The sequence below is a fragment of the Populus nigra genome, chromosome 15, assembly GCF_951802175.1.
Source record: "Populus nigra chromosome 15, ddPopNigr1.1, whole genome shotgun sequence".
Classification (NCBI taxonomy): domain Eukaryota; kingdom Viridiplantae; phylum Streptophyta; class Magnoliopsida; order Malpighiales; family Salicaceae; genus Populus; species Populus nigra.
This window is the reverse complement of record NC_084866.1, coordinates 5,449,056-5,467,751: the sequence shown is the minus strand read 5'-3', so window position 1 is coordinate 5,467,751 and position 18,696 is coordinate 5,449,056. Positions and strand designations below refer to the sequence as shown.

The 18,696-nt window shown below is 29.6% G+C and overlaps 1 protein-coding gene across 2 annotated transcripts; it reads left to right on the top strand.

Moving 5' to 3' along the window:
• The first annotated feature begins 400 nt into the window (after positions 1 to 400).
• Positions 401 to 3,422, top strand: LOC133674068 (signal peptidase complex subunit 3B-like). 2 transcript variants are annotated; one of them, XM_062095036.1, is made up of 6 exons: positions 401 to 620; positions 704 to 751; positions 2,078 to 2,140; positions 2,639 to 2,718; positions 2,940 to 3,026; positions 3,100 to 3,422. In XM_062095036.1, exons 1-6 carry the CDS (start codon positions 495 to 497, stop codon positions 3,131 to 3,133), a joined length of 438 nt encoding a protein of 145 aa, XP_061951020.1. In that variant the 5' UTR covers positions 401 to 494; the 3' UTR covers positions 3,134 to 3,422. The 2 variants fall into 2 exon arrangements, with proteins under 2 accessions (XP_061951020.1, XP_061951019.1); XM_062095035.1 differs by having other exon boundaries at positions 405 to 620; positions 2,639 to 2,692.
• Positions 3,423 to 18,696: the final 15,274 nt, after the last annotated feature.

Below are 18,696 nucleotides of genomic sequence, written 5' to 3'. Positions count from 1 at the left end.
TTTAATTAATTTTTTATGCTATTATATTATTTTAATGTGTTAAAATAATATAATAAATTTTAAAATATATTTTTTAATATATATTTTTTTAAATAAAAAAACACAACCATTACAACAATATAATACCTCACACAAGCAAAAAGGTTCGGTAAAATAGATGTGAAAGTATTGTTTTCATATTTCAAACATATTTAAAAAAAATTAATTTTTTTTATTTTTCTTTACTTAAAATTAATATATTTTTAATATTTTTAAATTATTTTAATGTACTATATCAAAAATAATTTTTTTAAAATAAAAAAATGTTATTTTAATATATTTTAAAATAAAAAAAATTTTAAAAAATAATCAATATTACATTTTTAAATGTTTAAAAATAAAAAGCACAGTTTCAAACAAAACGCTGTCAAAAACATCAACTCACCAGAGAACAAGGAAATAAACTCCTCCTTCCACTTCTTTCAAAAAAAAAAAACGACAACGACATCAAAAGAATGCATTCGTTCGGATACAGAGCGAACGCGTTGCTAACGTTCGCCTTGACTATACTGGCGTTAATGTGTGCCATCGCTTCTTTCTCTGACAACTTCAATTTCCCTTCTCCTTCTGCCCAAATCCAGGTTCCTCTGTCATTCCGTCGATTTAATGTTGTTTGAATCTAATTGCAACTTCTAAATCATTTTCTTTAATTGGGGTTTTGTAGATAGTGAAATTCAACTGGTTTCAAAAGCAGGTACATGGAAATGATGAGGTAATTGATTCTTTCCTTGCCTTTTTCTTATAAAGATTTTGAGTTGTATAAATTGATGAGATTTGTTAAATTTCCTAGTTGTTTAAATTGAATAAACATAATCACTTTTGGGTTCAATTTGTTGCTAATATAAGATGCCACGTGGGTTTTTATTGGTGTATAAATTTGTGTACAAGCAGGTTTCAAGATCTGGGTTGAGTGGATTAATTTTTTAGATTAAGGTTGCATAATTTGTATTTATTGATTTGTTGAATTGAGTTTTTAGTATTTCTATTGATATGTAGCTCTAAGTGTATTTATTTATTTATTTATTTTTCTTAATGTTATAAGGAAAGGCTTAGAGGTTAGCATTCTCTCAGTGGTTTGATCTTCTGTTTGTTAGTGTGCTTAGGTTCTAGTTCGTCTAGCTGATTCCCTTTATTATTTTTTTCCTGCTACCTAAAGATAATGTCTTGGCTTACACTTTCTGAAAACCCTAATGTCAAAATATTCACCTACGTGGAGATTTTGAAAATTAAGCAGAACATTCCCTTTTCTCCCTCTGAGTACTGGTTTAGACCAGATTTCGCCTCTAGCAATTGTTAACGTGCATGGGATTGTAATTGCTAAATCCACAGGAGAATTGCTTTCAGCGTATTAGATGATCTGCCTATGAATCTTTGTTATCAAAGAACTTACTAAAATTTATGGACACTTCTGATAGCACTAAAAATTGTCAAATACAGAATTGAAATAGTTTGCAACTTGATACATGAATGTTTAAGGGTAAAATGATATCAGAACACAACTTCTGTAATCCACGTTGCATCTTTAATTGTTCAGCTTATATATTGGATTTGGCCCATTCCGATATGGTTCCTTTTTCTGTTTCAAGAAATTCAAACCAAAAGTCGATCACTTCTTTCATTATGCTAGATATTTTAGTTATCTAGTTATTGGTTGAAAAGGTGCTAAAAACATTATACTGGGGAAGGGATTACGTTGTACATGTTGACCATTGAGTTAATATGGGATCAGCTTCTTGGCTTTTCTGTGCCTGTGCATTGAAGTTTTGAAGATGGAATGAATGTTGATTGAAAGAACTTCTTACAGAGTGATGCATGTAAGTTTGCAAGGTGGTGCAATTTCTTCTACCAGAAGACTGGTCTGATTGATTGTGTTGATTTTTCTTTTTTCCTTGTTCATCTGAACTATTTTAAGATAATGTATGTTGTCAAACATTCTTTTGTTTGAGATGCATCAGTGTAGATGCAGGCGCTTTATTCTGGACAATCGATAAGCTAGCAATGATTCAACGCTGACTGAACTGCCCATTATTTAATGCAGGTCAGCCTCACCATGAATATAACAGCTGATTTGCAGTCACTGTTTACATGGAACACAAAGCAGGTATGTAATTTGAAATAGTAGTATATGTGTTTCTCCTTTGGTGTGATAGGTGTTATATTGTTTTCTTTCATTTCAGAGTTGTAAATCTTTGACTCTCATGCTGAGGCAAGCCATAGATGGCTGTTCTATGAATGTAATCCAAGTAGTCAGTACATTTTATTTACTAAACCAACCACTCTATTATAGTTTCCACATTCTGACAAGTTGGGTTTTGGATGCCCTAAGAAAATTTGGAAATCCTATGTAAAACTTCTTTGTGTCTCATAGTTGGGACATTGCTGGGACAAATGACTTCAATATGTAACTGATTTGCTTATAGTTTAAAAACAAATCTTTTTGCTGCCTTTGTTATGTTTGTTACGATTTTGAATTGATGGGTCACCGAAATTTTTCTGTCCATTTTCATGTTGTTTATTCTTTATAGATGATTCAAGTATATAATGATCATCTTGAAAGCCAATTCAAACATTTAATAATCATGACTGTCACTTATTGCAGCTTTTCATATTTGTAGCAGCTGAGTATGAAACCCCCCAGAATTCATTGAACCAGGTACAAATAGGTGTTCGAAATTTAAAGTACGCTCTTTTCCATTTTGGTTCTCGTCTTTCTCACTTTGAACTTAGTCTTTTATATACTTATGAGGCAAGCATGGAGCTGAATCAGTTTGCCTTTTCCATTTTCCTTGTTACACATACAGGCACTAAACATGCGCATTTCCTTTTCACTTCTACTAGTGTCAGGATCTACTGCATAAAACTATGTCCACTTCTCAACTCTTTCTAAATGTTTGTCATAGGTGTCTCTCTGGGATGCTCTTATACCTACCAAAGAGCATGCGAAATTTTGGATTCAAACTGCAAACAAGTACCGTTTTATTGATCAGGTATCATCCATCAACCATCTCATGTGCTACTCTTGCTAAGTTTCAGAACTGAACTTTATTTTTCCTTGTGCAGGGAAGCAATCTTCGTGGTAAGGAATTCAACTTGACGTTGCACTGGCATGTCATGCCCAAGACTGGCAAGATGTTTGCTGACAAATTAGTCATGTCTGGATTCCGCTTGCCTGAGGAGCATAGATGAGGATAGGGCATCTACGGTGTATGTTTTTGTTGTAACTTTAGCCATTAAATATGGGATGATAAAGGTCACCTAAATTAAGAAAACTACAGACGGGGTAAAAGTTTCATGATTGAGGTAGAAACGAGCACGACTTGGAATTTTGAGCACTTGGGTTTATTTTTTGGGCAAGTGTTGGTTTCTGTCTTTGGTTTTGGATATTTCCTGCTCTCTGCTCTCCTTTTTTTAATTAGGTGCGCCACAATTCCTATTAAAATTAAAATTAAATTAAAAGAAAAGCTAAGAGTCCTAAAATTATTGTTCATGCATTGTGCATTAAGAAAATTTATTTTGTTCAAATTTTTCCATTCCGGTCGTCAAATAATTGTTTTTTAATTTAATTTTTCTACATTATAGTGATTGAAAATTGAGATATATGATTTGTTTTAATTTATTTTTAATAGGTTTATTGCAATAAAAGATTAGAGTTCAGTTTTATTAGGTTGATATTTGATTTTGTAAAATAGAATTTAATTTTATTGCAAAAAAAAAAAAAAAAATTAAGATTTATGTAGCATTTGGAATTGTAGCTTTTCAAAATGTTTTTTACTTGAAAATATATTAAAATAATATTTTTTTTATTTTTTAAAATTTATTTTTGATATAAGCACATTAAAACTATCTAAAAACATAAAAAAAAATTGAAGAAAAAAAATTAAAAATTAAAAAATTTTAAAAGTGTTTTTTATAGTAAAAACAAATACACTTTTAGTGGGCTAAATTTGATAGTTAGTAATAATGTAGGGTTTTTTTTTTTGTTTTTTTTACCATTAATCATCCCTTGCCAAATCTTGTGGAATTTTTTTCATTTTCTTTTTTGTTTCAAAATTTTATTGGTTCAAAACTTTATTTTTATCATATTTCAGTTTTTAAGTTCAAAAAAGTAAGGAGACCCTACAAAATTATCGATGAGAGAGAAAATTATTGGTTGATCATGTTTTGGGAACTAAAATAATGGATTTTAATACCAATAAGTTATATTTAATTAGAAGAGTTTCATTTAAGTGTTTTTGATTTTTCATCTTATCGAAAAAGTAGCTTGAGGCTCAAGAGTTTTTTCCCAAGTTGAGTTATATTTAAAGGTTGTTTTAATATTACAAATGCATGTTTATTAGGTTTTTTTTAGATGAAAAGAGGCTAAAAACAAATGTGGGGTCAAAATACCCTTGTCTCGACTTTCCGATGACCTTTTCTCCGGTTACCGGAATTTGCACTAGCAAATGACAACTTGTTTGCATTGTTTTTTTAAAAAAAATAAACGAACAAACGATGTGTCTTCTGCCCTTTAACACAATAAAAACAATCATGGAGACTTGGCGTGTAAGACCGACCTACTTTATAGGCCAAGCGCATTAGCCCATCAAACTGGTCTCTTTTTACAAGCCAAACGTGCTAGCTCACTCAAGCTATATGCCTAGCCAATTTTGTTCTTTATCCTTTTTTTTATATTTTTTCTGGAATTTTAATTTAAATCCATTAAAATGGTTTCCTTAAAAATTTATTTTAATTTTTTAAAATTAAAAACCATTAAGATTTTACTCTCTTTTTTTTACCACATAGTCTTTTTTATTATTATATTAGAAGTGTTGTTTTTGTATAACCCTTCATGATTTTTTTTATTTTTTATTTTAATTGTTTTCAATCGCTTTCCTACACATGCCTATTTTTTTATCATATAATTAAATAAAAAAATAATTTTAAAAAATAAAGTTATTAGACCCAACAGAGTGTATGATCTAAGGCATGTTTTTTGCGGCTTATCCCGAGTTGACCTGGATGAATCCAAAACGTTACTGACTCAATATTTAAAAAAACAATGTTAAAACATTCTGATGTTGAGATTATTTTAAGTCAAATCGGTTTTTTGCTAGGTTGACTGGGTCGCGCACTAGGACTTAGTCAACTATGTCATATAAAGTCACTAACAGAAAATGAAAAAACACTGACAAAATATTCTATCGTGGACAAGTTTCTCATTAGGGATTGTAGTTTCATCGGTATTTACATTGGCAATTCAAATACTAATGGAATTTTTTATGAAATGTCGATGAATTGCACCAAAAAATTAGATTTTATCACCCATTTTATGTCGGTAAGTCTGATGAAAATTAATTTCCAACAAGATTTTTAGTCGTTGATTCCATTTGAAATTCTCAAGCTTCTATAACTTTCTGACAAAATGGGTATGAAATTGCCGACATAAATGTTGATAGAATGGACATGTTTGTTGGTGATTCCATCAATGTTTTTGCTATGTTCTTTTTGGTTAGTTGTTATAATTCCTTAGCTAACCTAAACATACAATAATAACAACATCAAACATCTTCAAGCTAACAATTGCTCACATTAAACTCACTACCACAAAAAAAAAAAAAAAAAACTTATGGAATTATTAAAACAATGAACATATCTCCAAAAAAAAAAGCATAAAACATAATCCAAAAAACACAAATATAATGCGCTATAAAGTATCAACAAATATCTTCCACAATTTCAATTTTATTACATAATGAAACATTACATCTAAATCAATTCAATATCTTTTAATCGAAATCCTCTTCATTTTCTTCATTGTCATGTTCAACATCATCTTCTTTGTTGAATTCAATATCGATCTCATCAACTTCCGGATGTGATCCTTATGGATATAAAAATCTAGAAACCTACAAAGAAGTAGATGACAAACTTAAAAAGCCAAAAATCAAGTTTGTGATAGAAAACCTTGACTTAGAGATAATTATGTACCTAAGAACTAAATATATTGAAAATTGAACTTGAACCTGTTGTTTATAGCAAAACAAGAACCTAAAACATTCAAAGACATCACAAGATCGGTTATACCTTGATAAGTCAGTTGTTGATTTTTTTTCCCAATAAGAAACATAATTTGCAACAAGCAAAAATCTGAATTATTAAATAATTAAAGGCTACTAAAATTTAACAGCAATAAACAATTTAAATAGACTCAACAAACAACCTTAATAACCCTAATAGCCTAAAACAAAGCCCAACCAAAACTAAAGCCTAAAACACTTAATAAAACCCAAACAATGTTTAATGGAATGTCATGAACCCAAATTAAAATAAAAGTACAAAATGAAACTAAAGCAAGTCCAAAAAAATAAAAACAACATAAAACCCAAATAATAAATATAGTTCTTCATGAAATATAGTTCATGTAGGAATCATCAGCTCTCATTTCCTTGTCTAGTTAGGATAAATAAGGAGTCCTTGTAAGAAAAGAATTTTGGAATATTAAGGAATCATTACCACACTTGGACTATGTTGTTGTCCATTAAAAATCCTTGTAGAACTAGAAAAATTCTAAAAATAAGTTGTTGAATATCCCTAAATCATTAGAAAAAAAAATATTTTTCAAATAAAAAGTCCATAAGTTAAAAGGTAACAAATAATAAAATTCGTAAGACCTTCTTCGAACTCCTATTGACCTGAAATTTTTACCAAATATATAATAATATGTCTAGAAATTTCTGGTTAAATTTAATCCCAATCTGACAGTTGGATTAAGAGTTATACATGATAGTATAAACTAGAAAGTAAGCACAATTATGTTAAAATTCAAATTTCCTTATTTAACCCTTGCATGAATTGTATCACTTCATTCACTTTTATATGTCCACTGATACTCAATATTACATTTAACTCATCAATATTAACATAATTATTCTCAATGACATGAAAAATTGGGTTTTCTAACTTGGTAGATAAAATTACATGATATAGACAAACTAACTCATCCATTTAAAAGACATCATCTTCTCAATTATTTTATCATTACTATCTTCAACAACTTGAACTCGACTTCTATTTTTAGTTTTCACAAAAGATAATCAATCAACTCTATTATAATACTTTCTGAAAGAAGGAGTGCATGTATAATATACTTGTTGTTATTTTTTGGTAAAAATAAAAACATTGTTAAATGTTGCGACGTCTACCTCTTTTATTTATTTCAACCAGACCATGATGATAACCTACTCTAGTTCCTTAATCTATATCATACCGATAATATTTGAATAAAAACACTATACATTGTAACCTATGATATCGCAATTCAATAACCTTTTGTAACTTGTATAATAATCAACTTCAAACTTATTAGAAGTTAAATTCTTTACATAAACTCTACTATTATATGTTTTTGTACCTTCACCATACTATTCAGTATAAAAAATATATTCATTGATGAAATACTCATTATAACACTGGACCTTTCTTTTAGGATTCAAAGATAGAAATTTCAATTTACCGACTTTGGCTTCCATATTGAATACTTGGTTAAAGTTAACAACCATTAACGGTAGGAGAAAAGACATAACTAAATCTAAACTTAGGATTTATAAATTATGAAATCCTTATATGTGTTTTAAACCACATGACAAATTGTTAATCTTGTAATTGAAAAATTTGAGATTTACTAAGATTTAGATTTTGAGATGATAATAATTGATAATGTTGCCTAGAAGGAAGTTAATTGAATTTAGTTTATAAGAGAAAATAGTTTAAAAATATTAATTGTAAAATTTACTTACTGAATAAAAGATATCAATTCATCATAGTTAAATAGCACATAATTATGTTCTTGTCTGAATTTAATGTCTATTAGATATCTTCTTCTCATATAACGGTCATCTGGAATGGTAAAATATTAACAAATTCTCAGTCAAAAGCAGTTCACCACCACCATCATTTTTTTGAATGAGGATGATTTTTGTTCTCAAATGAGGCTAAAAAAATATGAGGTAAATGTTGAAATCTTTGTAACGATACAAGCCTCACATATCAAAGCCTCAATTTGTTCTTTGTTTTTAACCTTTTTTCTAAGGTTAAACAAGTATCTGCATTCAAGTAATTTGAGATAAATAATTGAATGTTTAAGAAAAGATAATGGACAATTACTTAGGATGCATCTAGTACCTAACCTCTCAAATAAATGCATCTATATATATACTACATAAGACCTTTAGCTTTTACCTTCTACGCTAAATGAATGGAAATATGCGCCATTAAGTCGAAGAAAAAGGGATGAAAGACCATTTCAAGTTTGTAGATTATCTCAATGATGTTTGTTTCAAATTGCTCCAGGTGTTGGGTATGCAACTTGCTCAAACAAATATCTTAAAAAAATAACTAATCTCTATTAGTTGCATCCCACATCTCTTTTAAAAATAAATCCCTATAAATAATTGGAATGAGTGTTTGCATTAACACATGGTAGTCATGACTTTTCATTATATACAATCTGCAATCTCCTAAATCCATCAATCTAGCTATGTTTGAAGCATATCTATCAGGAAATCGCATACTCTTAAGTCATTCATAGACAATAAGTTATGCATCATTGTCTAAGGTTAATGTGGCTTTGGGCTTTGTAACACGAAACCTATCGTTAATCAACTTCAAATTCCCATAGTCACAATACAAAGCTAGATCAATTCTAACTTTTATTTTGTCATTTGTTTTCTCTTTCATATCCATAACTGTTGCGATGTCGCGGTCGCACAAATTAATTACCCTAGCTTCAAACACAACACACAAGATAGTATAGAGCAAGCAAGGGGTTGATCCCACGAGGAAGATTCAAGTTAGATTTTTATGCTAGATGATATGTAATTTGGGGGGGTTTGGACGTTATCTAGGCAAAAGCAAAAGAAAACTATCAAACTATCAAACTAAATTTAATAAAATCAGAAAATTATCAAGAGAACAAACCTTGGTCACAAGCACACATCCACCTACAGAAATCAGAACTGATCATGGAAACGAAACATCAATTTATATTCTGAATATTTATCTCTTCTTAACATTGGTTAGTTAACGGATCCGCCGTATAACTAGCCCTAACCATTAAACAACCACAATGTCCGCACTAGTAATTTAATTCAATGGCAGCCTTAAGAACTAGATAAGTTGATTAATCAAGAAAACATAACTGTCCGCAGTCTATGTTTGATTTGATTGAATGTTCTCCCTAAGATTAATAACGTAGATCCGCCACAATTATTAAACTCAGTTGCTTCACAAGTTCATATACCACAACTCCGATTTTGATATCAAACTTAACAATAGATTGTCTACAATAATAACTTAGAGTCCGCTCTAACAATTAAAATAAACAATCATAGGAAAAATAATCATAGGAGAACAAACATATTCATCATATAAACTGAAAAGAAAAGGTAAAATAAATCTCACAGTTCTTGATATCCGAAGGTTTCCGTGTCCTTGCAACCAAGAAAAAGTGTTTAGTCTTGTATGTTTGTTGAACAACTAATCAAAAAGAAGGAAGAATGCATAATTTAGGGTTTCTTAGAGGAAGGGGGCGTTTTTCTCTCCTTGGCTGGCTGCCCCACTTCTCTTCTCTCATTCTTTTTATATCCTAGGAAACCCTAGGTCTCTATTTTACAAAATAGTCCTCCATTAAGTAGACTGTTTACATTTAAGTACTTCAATAACTATTTTCCTAAAAAAGAAGAAATAGCCTTGCATGAAATCTTCAAGCTTTGACTTAGAGGAGCTAAATTGCTGAAATAAAAACTTGGATATTGGTTTAGATGCTTCGGAACGTAATTTGGACTCGTTTCTTCACGAAACCTGTTTGCTGGCAGAATTCAGATGTCATCTTTGAAAAATCATATCTCCCTCATATGACATCGTTTTTGGCTGAAATGTTGAGCGTTTATATAACTTTGAGTCATGAATCCAAAACAATTGAGTTTGCATCAATTGGGCTTCTGTAGCTCCAGATATTCAAGTTGGAATGGCCGAAGGTCAACACTGGCAGATTGCGAGATTTGACTTTGAAGGCTGCGATTTCCATGCTCTTCCTTATTTTATTTTCTTGCCTTAGATGTCCAGAAAGGTATGGATGTTACCTTTTTAATTCCACTGGAATCACTTCATTTCAACCTCTAGAGCTCACGCTCTGCACAAAACATCGACTGAAGGTCAAATCTGCCAATTATCTCCAATTTACTTCTTTTTGCATCTTTCATCCAAAAGTGCCTTCAAAACATAAAACAAAGAATATCAAGGCATTTTATATATAAAACATAGGCAAAACACTAGTTAAATGTGGATGAAACTATTGAATAATATGGTTGCATCAATAACCGTGTTAAAAATATTGTCAAATACATTCTTCTTGATATGCATAACAATCAAATTATGGCAGATGACATTACTCTTCCATTAATGAAGCTCTTAAAAAATACTTTGCTTTACCTAGTTATGAGATACACCAAAACTAGAGAACTTTTACTTTCAAGAATGAAAACCAAATATAATGTTGTCATACTAAGAAGCTTCATCATACAATTCTTTACCTAAGAGTATTGGCGGTGCAACATCCTTTTCCACTTTAGTTTTTAAGAAGTCCTTCCATTTATTTCTAAATCTATGATAACTTGGTAAGAATCTCTGGTGGTAATTAAAAAAAAAAAGCTTTACCACCATTGATTAAGGTAAATGCCTTATTATTATGCATACAATATGGACAAGCTAATTTTTCATGTGTGTTCTAACCCAAAACTATCTTATACGCAGGAAAATTATTTACAGTCTACACATCAGTGTCGTCTTTATTTGAAAATTCTATTTCCTTGAGACATCATATATAAAAGTCTCGACTCACCATAACTGATTTAATTCATTAATCAACTATTGAAGATAAATATTTATATTCCTACCTAGATTGTAAGGACCAAGTATGACCACATATAAAAACATAAATCCTAGTTTCATACATATCCTCAATAGGTAGTTGTAAACTGTTAGTATAATTGGACAACAAAAATAAGATGCAATAAATTACCTAAATTGATTAAATACATCAGTATAAAATCTAAGATATATGTTATGTGGTTCCATTGAAAACTCAGAATGCACTCTATTAAACTATTTTCAAGCTTCACTATTAAAAGGGTGCATCATGACTCAATCCATCTCATCATATGAATGATGTCATGTCTTGTGCTCAATAGTCTTTGGAGACATAAATAATTTTTGTAGCCTATGACCTAAATTGATTTTTTGAATGCGATAAGTGTCTTTCCTTTACCACTATTGCATTTATACTGAGCATTCAGATAAGTTATGCACTTGGTAAAATCTACATATTCATTGTAATACAACGTGCAAAAGTTTGAATACATATTAATTTTTCTATATTTTAGACCAAAAGGTTTCATCATGGATTTATAGCATATAAGTTATCTTCCAACTTATTCCCTTCAACGTGTTTTTTTTCCATCAAAGATCCAATCATAACTGGCCTCACTTAACCTATAATCTAACTTGATGGAAAAATCTTATGCAATGAATGATAATTTACTGTGAGTTTTGTACTTGTCTCATAATAATTTATGAAAATCTTTCAAAAATTCAAAAAACCTAAATGTATTTGCATATGGTTTTTTTATCTAAAAGGACGTTACATGAACTTTCACCTGAATAATCCTGATCTATTCACATTGCATCCATTATCATACTCCTATAATAATTACTATTATCATCCACAAACTCTTATACGTTGCTAGAAGTTGAAGTTGAGCCAATCATCTTTTCTAACATGGTTTTATAAGAAACATAAGGTTCTCTATGTGCAAACAAACATAAGTATTTATCAATTAGCCTATTTTAACGAGATGCATCGTCACAAAATTTTTATGGTGAAACTTTTATTTTTTACTTTGCACATGGACATTTAATTTTACCCTAACTAATATTTTTCATATTAGAAAGTACAAAATTAATAAAATCCTAAACTCCTTTGAGATAATCTTGCCTATACAACCATTTTTTTAGTCTCGACATTACTTATTTAATTTATATAGAATACCAATGATCAAAATTTATTAATATTACAACTATCGATTCCAAATTCAAAATTTTATTAAAAATGAATTTGCAATTCAATAATTAATTACCAATTCTACACAAATCTCATTTTCCATCAAAATGTGAACTGAACAATAAAATTAACAAAACAAATAATTAGTACCCAACTAATTATCCATCATTTACTCAATTCAAACTTATTCAACCTAAATTAATACATTTTAATTATTATCAATTCCACAAAAATCAATTTTTCTTAAATTTCTAATTTAGCACTAAAATTGATAAAATATAATTGGTACCTATTAAATTACCTATTATTTATTTAATTATAATGCATATAAGTTAAAAATATTCAAACTCAATTTAATAATATGATAAATAAAACCAATTTGTCCCAAATGTTGAGCAATTCCTAATATATAAATCATCCATTGATACAACAAATGTATCTAGGAAAAAGTTGTAAAACACTTAAATATACAAGCAAGAAATAAATATTACAAATAAATTTCAATAAATAAACTTCAAATATAAATGGGTTTTAAAAAAATAGGTGGGCTTGCTAACTTGGTGGTGTGGAACATGATGCTATTAATGGAACCAAAAGAAGAAAATTGACGCTATTAATAAATATTGGTCAACGTTAGTGAATTGAGTGATTGAATTTACAAGAGGACTGCTAAGGGGGTTGCTGCTGTGTTTTATAGGAAATGAAGATGAAGATATAGGGAGGGGGGAAACTGTCAGGTTTTAATTCCTTTAAAATTGCCAACAAAAATATCATCGGTATTACTGACATGTATTCCTGACATAATTATCAACATAATTTTAATTGATTTTTTTTTGTTATTTCCATCGGAAATTACCAATGACTAATATTTCGTCGCTTGTTCCATTGAGAATTATTAGAAAACGTTTTCCTCATTATTTCCGTTAGAAATTACTAACGGAGTATTATTCATTGTCGTTTTCGTTGTTGTTTATCAATTTTCTAGTAGTGAGTCAACTCCTTCCCGATTTAAATTAAAACTTGGGCTAGGAAATGGCCCCACCCAATGAGCATTTATTTTTAATTGAAATTCATTAAAAAAAATGAAAAAAAATATTTGTGATATTATTTTATTAAATAGTAAAATACATTCAGGGTTTATTTTATCAAATATCGTTCAGTTTTTACTTTATTTTTTAATGAGCTTATAACATTGTTCTCTTAATATCAACGACTCTTTTTGTACAACACTTTATTGTGTTATTTTTTCCTAGATCTTTTTCTTAAACTTTCTTTGATCATTTTCTAGTGCAAATCCATTTTTTTAACTTTTATTAAATAAAATTACATTCTAAAAAATAAAATTAGACAACCGAGTCAAAGACCCGAGTTGTGGGCTTACCAGGTAAACCAACTAAACTTGGGTCAATCCAAAACATTATCAACTAAAGTTGTGTTTGGACTTACCTGATAAATCGAGTCATATAAGGTCAACTTAAACCATGTTTAATATGAAAACTGGACCAAGTAGGGAGCCAAGATAGGATGTCTATAGATCAACCCGGTGGGCAAGGCTAGGTTTAATGACACATCTAAAAAATTCCCCCCAACAATGAACATGAGGTGTATTATTGTTATATTTTGTTAATACATTCGCATCAAAATTACCAAAAAGATATTTTTTATTTAATTTAAACTTGCTTTTATTATTATGATAAGATGTTTTCTAAAAAGATATTTTGGTTGAAAAAAAAGGATAAAAAGGGAACGTGTTAATAAGATAAAATGACTTTAATTATAGGGATACCTTTTTTTATCTTGATTTCAATTTTTTTATGATATCGGTTATGTTTGTTTTTTTTTTTATTAAATAAACGACATACAACAAAAATTATATTTAATCTAGAAAAACAATTAATAAGAAAAGAAGGGATTTTGCTAGCATATTATTTTGTTTCAATAGAATAAATACTATTACTTTTGTTGAAAAAAATATTGACATATAATTAAATAATGAAACTTGAATAGTTCCTCGTGGCACAAGATCAAAGATTTTAATCCACATCTATTTCTCGGTTTCTCGATTTAGTTTTTTTTTTGTTAAGAATTCTTTTTTATATTTATTAGAGCATATAATTATTGATTTATTTTATTAAATACGCATGTTGAATTCTCATTTCACAATTAAAATATTTCTTGATGTAAAAAAACATCAACATCACTTCCAAATAGTTTTTTTTTACGTTAAAAATCAACTTTTGATTCAGCCTATGACATAACACAGGTAAATTGACTAGTTATCTAAGAGATCGCTAACTAATAATTTTTCTTTAAAATAATTTAGAGACTCGTGAACGCTTTGCCAAAAATAAATTGCATAATCCATGTTATTACAAAATATATTAAAAGGGCAAGGTGTTTAATTGTAGCAATCCACAGTAGCTATAAGTTTACCTTTTAATTTCGTCTTTAACTCTTTTTTTCCTAATAGGCAGCCTTTTATAATCAATTAAATGGTCAATTTGTTTAATAAAAATAAAATTTAGTAAAAGAGAACCAAAGTATAAAATAAAGATAAACCTCGTAGCCATTATCAAATTCGTATAAGAAGAAATTTTTAGTCCACTAACTTTCCCTATAGTTTATAATATTTTTGTTTTAGTCCGAAAGTTAATTTTGTTAATTTTTAAATATCTAGGTTTGAGAGAGGAGAGAGAAACTTGTCAAATAATGGAGAAGAAGAAAGAAAGTTGTCAGTTAGTCATATTCCAATTATAAAAAAGATCGATTTTAGTATCGAGTTTCATTCACTAAGAGAATTTCCATGAAGATGTTTTGACCTTCAACTTGCATGAAAAAAGTAGATCGGTCGAGAGAGAATCTCTTTTCGTTTGACTATTTTTGGATCAATTTAAGGATATTTTGAATTGAAATAGTGGTTTATTGAGGCACCAATGATGCTTATTCAGTGTTTTTGGATAAAAATAGACTAAAAATATATTTTTAAGATCCAAAAACTTTATTCTCAATTTTCGGGCCATCTCTGTGGTGGACAGGATCTTGGCAAATTATATATATATATAGAACAGATGACATGTCATTCACCTTTTTTTAAAAAAAAATAGGGTTAGGTGCTCAGGCCTGGCCTCATAGGTCCAAAACATGTTTGGCCCTTTTTTTGTTGGATTAGGTGCTAGGTCGTTGCTCCTTCATATTTTTTTTTATATGTTTGGGTTTATATTTAAATGTAATATAAAAAAATTAACATTATATTTCATTTATTATTCAATTTTATCATGTTTCTCAAGTAATATGATAGGTTTTTATAGGAATGTTAGTTACCCCCCAATTATTATGTGCCTAATATGAAAAAAAAAACTTATGAATATTTCCTTAACATAAAATTTATATTTTCTAAGATCTTTAATACATTTTTTTATATATATAAATTTATCATATTTATCAATTTATTTATCTTCAATGGTATACAAAATACTACTTTGTTTTAATGTTTTATTTTAAATTTACTTTTAAGACCATGATGAATTTTTATTTTGAAAACAGTGCTTGCAATTTACTTTTAGCATTAGGTTAGTTTTTAGTTTTGCAAGTGTCTTTTTTTTCTTTATCATATTATTAAATAAAAGATAGTTTCAAAAAATATAAAATTATTAAATCCAAATGAGTCCATGACTCGGGTAGCAGATTTAACAAGTTAAACAAAGTTATTAAACCTGAAAGAGTCCATGAATTGGGTCACGGGCTTGGTGGGTTAACTTGGGCTAATGTTTTTTTTTTTAAATTGATTTTTTTTTCATTTTCATCTTCCAAATAAGTCGATTGGAGACTGAGCTTCATATTTTATTTCAGTTTGCTTTCTATTGAATTATCGTGCTCTTAAACAAGCATCCTAACATTAGGTTAATGCTTAATTTTTCGAGCATCTAATTTTTATCATATAATAAAATACATAATAGTTTTAAAAAAAATTGTTATTCAGCTTTGTCATAACCCATTTTTAGGTTGTTCCCCAAATTCACTTTTTTTCTTCCAAAACAAATATCAAAAAATAAAATAAAGACTGACAACGCAGAGAAAGAAGGTCGAGGAGGATCTCAAACATATGGGAAAATCAAGATGTAATTTTGGATAAAATTTAAAGTCTAATTGTACCCTATTATACTCAAAACTAAAGAAATAATACAGATTCAAAGTGAAATTAAATGATTATTGGATGAATCTACATAGAAATTAAGTCCAAGGGCATAATTAAATTTTTAATAGGCCAATTTGATTTAATCATGGGCCAAATTAAAGTTTAATTATGATTAAAAATTAATTTGAGTCCAATTAAGGATTTAATCAAGTGTAAAGACTTCATTATACTTTAAATGGGTCAAATTAATTTTATCAGGGGCTTAATTGGTGAAAATTTAAGTTTGGGAGCCTAATTTGGGCTTAATTAAGAAGATTAGAATTTTAAGAGATTAAATTTAATTTTTACCAAGTCAATTGGTTGAAATCAAGGGCAAAATTGCAAGAAAATCAAAGTTTTGGGGTCAATTAAGGGTTAAATTGAAGAAATTCGCAGCCAAGAACCATTTTGCAAAAGGTGCCAAACTCTGAGAACCCAATTAGGAGAATTAGGGGCTAAATTGAAAAAATTTAAAAGTTTGATGGTCAATTAGAAGTTAAATTGCATAAATCCGAGATAAATGATCAAAATGACATCCGATGTTGGCAGGGACACAATTGAACTTATTCTTAAAATCAAAAGCTCAATTGAGAAAGTGATTCAATAAATCAAAAAATTAAAGACTAATTTAGAAATGGGGCTTTCTTTGGCGCTATTTTGTTCAAATGAAACAATGCATTTTGTACAAAATGATGTCATTTCATTCACTATTCGTATATAAAAAAACCCCAAAATAGTGTTGTTTTGAACGACACTATGTATTTTTTTTTGCCCTTAACGCCAAAAGGCAGGGGAAGAAGGTTTTCTTCCTCTCCTTTGCAGCGCCCGTTTCTCCCGCTCTATCTCTTCCACTTGCCTACAAACCCTGACACAACCCATACCTCCTTATGGCCTACCACAATGATGAAAGGGGTAGGAGAGACAAGCCCTGCGAGCGACTCTAGGGCAACTGCACAAAGGCCGCCCTAACTACCCTGCCCTATCACCATGACTAGACAAGGGTAGGGTAGCTCCTGCTCCCCCTACCCTTATAAATGCCCCATCACTAGGGGATGAAAAAAGGGAGAACTTACAAGAAACAAGACAACGAAGGAGAGAATGAAAGAGAACTGGAAAAAATAGAAAGGAGGAGAGGGAAGGAAAAGAACGAAACAGAGGACGACAAAGAAAGAGAGAGAACTAGGGGGAGGAAAAACAAAAAAAGAGAGAAATGAGAGGAGAAAAAAAACAGAAACGAAAGAGAAAAACAGAGAGGGATAAAAAGGAAAAAAAAAGAGGAAAGGAAAACAGAAACAGAGAGGAGGAAGAACAAAAGTAAAACAAAGGAAAAACACATAGAGAAGAAGAAGAAGAATTGTCGACTGGCAAAGTAGCTCCCTAGTACACAACCCCCTTGTTTGGAAGAAGAACCACCAGTACCACCGCTTGCACCACCGCTAGCCACCACTAGGTCAACTTTCCATCGCCCTCCTCCTCCTCCTCCTTCTTCTTATGCTTCACCACCCCCCATCTCTATTGTTTTGCTAATGAATAGTGGAGAGCCATTGTTCATGAGCCGGACCAGTTCCGACCCCATCCCCTCAGTATAGAGTCTATTGGATTGAAATCAGCCCAACTCCTTTTTAGGCTGATATTGGCCCAACTCTGTTGGGCCAACCTTGGCCTAGTCTCTCTTTTGGGCTAACTTGGGCCTAATTTATTTTGGGTCGATCTCGGCCCAACTATAATTGGGTTGGGCCCAACTATAATTGGGTTGGGCCCAACCCAATATATTATAATAATAATAATAATATATAATATTATATTATATATTAAATACAAAAAAACAAACAAAAATATTCCAAAAATCCTTTCAAAAAAATTTGTGATTTTCTCGCGTATTTTTCTATCAATTTTGATTAATATTGGTTTGTATATCTATACTATAAAAATATAAATCTTGTATTAAAATACTCAGTTTTCTCTTAAATGTTGCAATGTGTGTGTGTGTGTGTGTGTGTGTGTGTGTGTGTGTAGAAAACAACAAAAAAATGTATTGTTTTCATGCATATGGTCAAGTCTCTCAAAAATATAAAAAGATTTCATGTCGTATTTTCATGAAAAAAATTAAAAAAAATGATATTTATTAGCATGTATTTTGAATTTTAATAACCAGTTTATTAAATTCATGAGAACTAAGATAATATTTTAAAAATATCAAAAAAAATATTTTATTTTCTTTTAATATCTGAGATTACGAACTTATACATATTCCTAATATTAAATAAGAGTTAATTATTTTTTTTGTTAACATTAGAACGGTTAGGTTATACATAATAAGATAAGGATCTCCGTACCGAGAACTACTCTTAAACCTTAAAAGGACCAACAATTAGAAAACACGACAATA